The 4,075-nt window shown below is 32.1% G+C and overlaps 1 protein-coding gene across 1 annotated transcript; it reads right to left on the bottom strand.

Annotated features, from left to right (window-relative positions):
- Window positions 1-437: 437 nt before the first annotated feature.
- On the bottom strand, window positions 438-3,115 carry LOC140444625 (protein FAM200B-like). Its single transcript, XM_072536387.1, has 3 exons — window positions 2,909-3,115; window positions 2,386-2,595; window positions 438-545 (listed from the first exon to the last, which is right to left on the bottom strand). The coding sequence occupies exons 1-3, from the start codon at window positions 3,113-3,115 to the stop codon at window positions 438-440; spliced, it is 525 nt and encodes a 174-aa protein (XP_072392488.1).
- Window positions 3,116-4,075: the final 960 nt, after the last annotated feature.

The following is a 4,075-nucleotide window of genomic DNA, read 5'->3' on the forward strand; positions in this document are numbered from 1 at the left end:
ATGTCATTATATTGAACCAGGTTGAATTGAAATAGCACAAAAAATATTCTGATGAATTTTCTATAGTAATTTATAAATCAACATCTAAAATTCTTTTAAATAAATATCTATTCAAAAGCTCTTTAATGCAGACTTAGCGACTTATGCGACAAAATGTAAAATTAGAACATTTAACCACGCTATAGATTCCATAACCTGATTATATTGGTGGAAAAAGTATTTACCAGGCAAGAGATGAAAGGGAAGGCGTTTCTTCAGAAAGGATTATGGTACATTTGAAATCGGAAAAGAACTCCTTTGATAAGTAACAGCGGGAACTCCGAAAAGAAACTTTGATTGGAAAACTTACTGTGGCAAACGTTCGATGTTGGTGGTATAAATATATATATAAATAAGAAACATCTTTTTATAGCCTATTCATCGTCGTTTCCTTTTATTCATTCAAGTTGCTGATTCTTTTGATCACTATAATAATTTTTCGACTTAATTAGGCTAATGGTAGTGCTTTTTAGCGTATGTGATTTGTGAAATAGTTCATATTTGATCTAAAAATAAATAAAAAGGATAAGTTAACACTATCCAATAAAAATTTATTTTATGACTCTAATAATATTATGATTGTAATTAGTTATATCATTATTATTATAATTTGCCACTTTGGATGACTTAAAACTTTATGGAGTATAAAATAAATGTATTTTATCTCGAAGTAATTTTAGAAACTTATTTTCTTCTTATAGTTTAAGACAACAGGTGCTAAATAGCATAAATGCAAACAAATATACACAAATATATATACGAAAAAGTAAAAAATCGTTATTCTTTTTATTTTAACCGTAATTATAACCATACTTAAATTATAAAATATAAAAGAATATGTTTTTGTATTTTTTCATATTACAATGTAATGTAAGAAGTACTTAAGGAGTAACGTCATTGGCCAACATATTTTCATTCCTTTCACGGAGTCTACAATATACGTTGTATATAATAATTTTTCCATCTTCGGAAAAATGTTGAAGACGACGTTTCCTTTGACTATTTTTGTTTTCCATATTTGTCACTATAATATTACCTGTATAAAAACGTATTAACCGCTTCAGGTTAACTACAGTACTGATGTATTTGAGTAATAGCAAGAAACAAAGTTGTTATCAATAAACCAGTTGTTGATAAACAATATAATTGGTTTTTAAACAATTAAAAAAAGTGAAATTGTGTTTGGAAGCAAACTAAAGCATCTGTTGTTTTATATTTAAATGTAAAGTTTGCAATGGATAAAATTAATGATTTATTAAATGAGATTAAAGTTTTTAAGTCCATAATTTTTTTGTCTGAAGTATAAAATCCTTCAGCGTCTGTCATCCATGCAGTGGTTCCCAACCTTTTTCCCATGATCGCCCCCTTAGACAGGTTTCACCAGTTATGAATACTACAATCGCCGCCCCATCACCCAATTAAATTGAAACAAATAATGAATCTATACAAAAGGTGAGTATTCATATTTATTTATTTTTACATTTCGTAAAATGATAAATGCTTATATGTGTGTAAAAGAATTGTTAATGGTTTCCTTGGGCCTGGTTTTCCTCACATAATTTCTTTATGTCTGGCTCAATGTTGGTTAATAACAACCTCAAATCCCCTCTTTCTATTATGTCGAGCCTATTTCTTTGTCTGTTTTTCAATATACACACAGATCTAAAACCTTTCTCCACTAGATATGTTGTGGGGAATGCCAATAATAATAATTTAATTGCATTGCACAAGATTAAATACACTTTTTTTATCCGCGGCCAAAATCTTTCGCACCCACACTCCCGAAACAAACTTTCAATTTCAACATCATGTCTCAAATCAATCAAGTTTTCCTGAAGACAAGAACATACCGTTGAAACTTCCACGCTGAAAGGATTGATAAACCAAGTTGGCACTTTCAGACTAGTCAAATCTTGGAATCGGGACTGCAGATCTTCTTTCAGTGTTTGAAGGTGGAGGCAGTATGTTTGAAGATCCTCAGAATCACCACAAGATGATTTCAAGTTGAGGAATTTGGTGCATATTTTCTTCTCTCTCTTCTCTGCATATTTTCTTCAAAAATAGATAGTTTGTCAATGAATGCTCCGACTACTCCCTTCGCTTTGGCCATATTTATGTTCTTCCCCTGTAGTTGCAGGTTCATTTCATTTAATTTTTGAAAAATATCTGACAAGTAACCGATGTCATTTCGCTTCTTTTGTAGTTCTGTACTCAGTATGGGGTCAGTAGTATTAAGAAATTCAATAACAGTATCCATGAGACTGAAGAACCGCCTTAAGCAATTGCCTTTAGAAAGCCAGCGGACTTATAAACAGTATTATTGCTGAGAGGAACTGCATATATTACTTGGCTGGCCTGACTGGGTCCCAACATAGTATCAACTATCTCTTTGACAGCTGGGAGGATGAGTTCTCCTCCAATTGTGTGCGGCTTGCCACTTTTTGCTATTAAGAATGATACCTTGTAGGAAGCAAGTAAATCCTTGTCGTTTTTCTTGGTAGCTTTTGCAATCAATGACCCAACAGTAACTCGCCTTTCATACTTTGCCTTGAGCTTCTGTAAACGAAAGAAATACACATTCACTTTAATTATTATAAGTAATAAAGTTTAAAAAAGGTTTTCTTTCAGTCTGACTTTTGGTAATAGAAAGTAAAAATAATTATAATATGTTGATACCTAGGTAGAGTTACGATCACTAAATAGTTTACACTTTAAATTTTACATTGTAATACTTTTCACGTAAAAGCTGCTTTTAAACGGGGTAAAAATTTAAAAAATAGGCTCCTAGATACGTAAGTCTGTAAACTATTTAATGATTGTTACTGTACATGGAAAAATTACATCCTACAAACAAAAGACTTTTACTCACCGCAAAATATTGGACGGGTCTGTCTGACTTCTCTGGATGAATCCTCTTCAAGTGATCCATAAGACGAGGCGGCTTCATGGATTCGTTTGACAAAGATTTTGCACAAATAAGACACAATGGTAGATTCTTATTTCCTGGCAATTCAATGAATCCATATTTCAAATACTCCGTTGAGTACTGCTGGCACTTTTTTTTAGGTACTGACATTTTGAGAGCAAAACAAAAGAGTAATTAATTACAACTTATTGAGAAGGCGAAGAATAAAAACACTATCTCGCAATTCTCAATAAATAATTATATTGCCAAGCGTGGACGTCTCTGTTCGAATTCTAACATTGTGACTAATAATGATTCTAATATTGTGACGCCTCGTGTTCGACAAGATCTGTGACTAGACGAGATGTTTGTGTTATTATTACCTGCATTGGTATACATATATTTACTTTTTATTATCCTATGGATATCCGATCGAAAGTATTGTATTTTTTTTCTCTTTTCTTATTTTTCTTAATTACCCATTTCTCGTTTTCCGGATGCTAAACGCCCCCCTTATCGCCCCCTTTTCTCTGTCGCTCCCCATATCGCCCCCTTCGCTCTATCGCCCCCCTGAATATTTCAAATCGCCCCCCGGGGGGCGATCGCCCCCAGGTTGGGAATCACGATTATAGTATACCTCAAGAATAACTCAATAATGATCATCACCATTTCCTGGAATTTAGTATCTACATTTTTCATACTTAACTATAGCTACTTGAGATTGAAAAGAACGTCCCACCGCTGATAGAACATGGCGATCCTGCGCTCTTTGTTAAGTAATTATTCTAAACATTATACAGTTAAGTAGAAATTAATTATGACCTAAGAAAATAAGAAAAATTTAAGGAAATAAAATAAGTGGAATTTAAGTTAGAAAGAGTTAAATTAATTTAAAGTTAACTAAAGTAAATCTATAAGAAAAAATAATAGTTGCCAAAAAAGAAACTGCAGAATATCGAGAAGTGGATGATTTTCAGCTGAAAGGATCATAAAAACTAAAGAGGATAGTGAAAAAGAAGGAAACAAAGTGTCTTTAAGTTAAAAAGTACGTTAGGTTACGTCATATATAAGCAGTTTTAAAAGGGAAATGTATTAAGTGTGAAATGTGAAATAAAAAGAATTTTGTAATTT

This window comes from Diabrotica undecimpunctata, chromosome 6 (genome assembly GCF_040954645.1).
Source record: "Diabrotica undecimpunctata isolate CICGRU chromosome 6, icDiaUnde3, whole genome shotgun sequence".
Classification (NCBI taxonomy): Eukaryota; Metazoa; Arthropoda; class Insecta; order Coleoptera; family Chrysomelidae; genus Diabrotica; species Diabrotica undecimpunctata.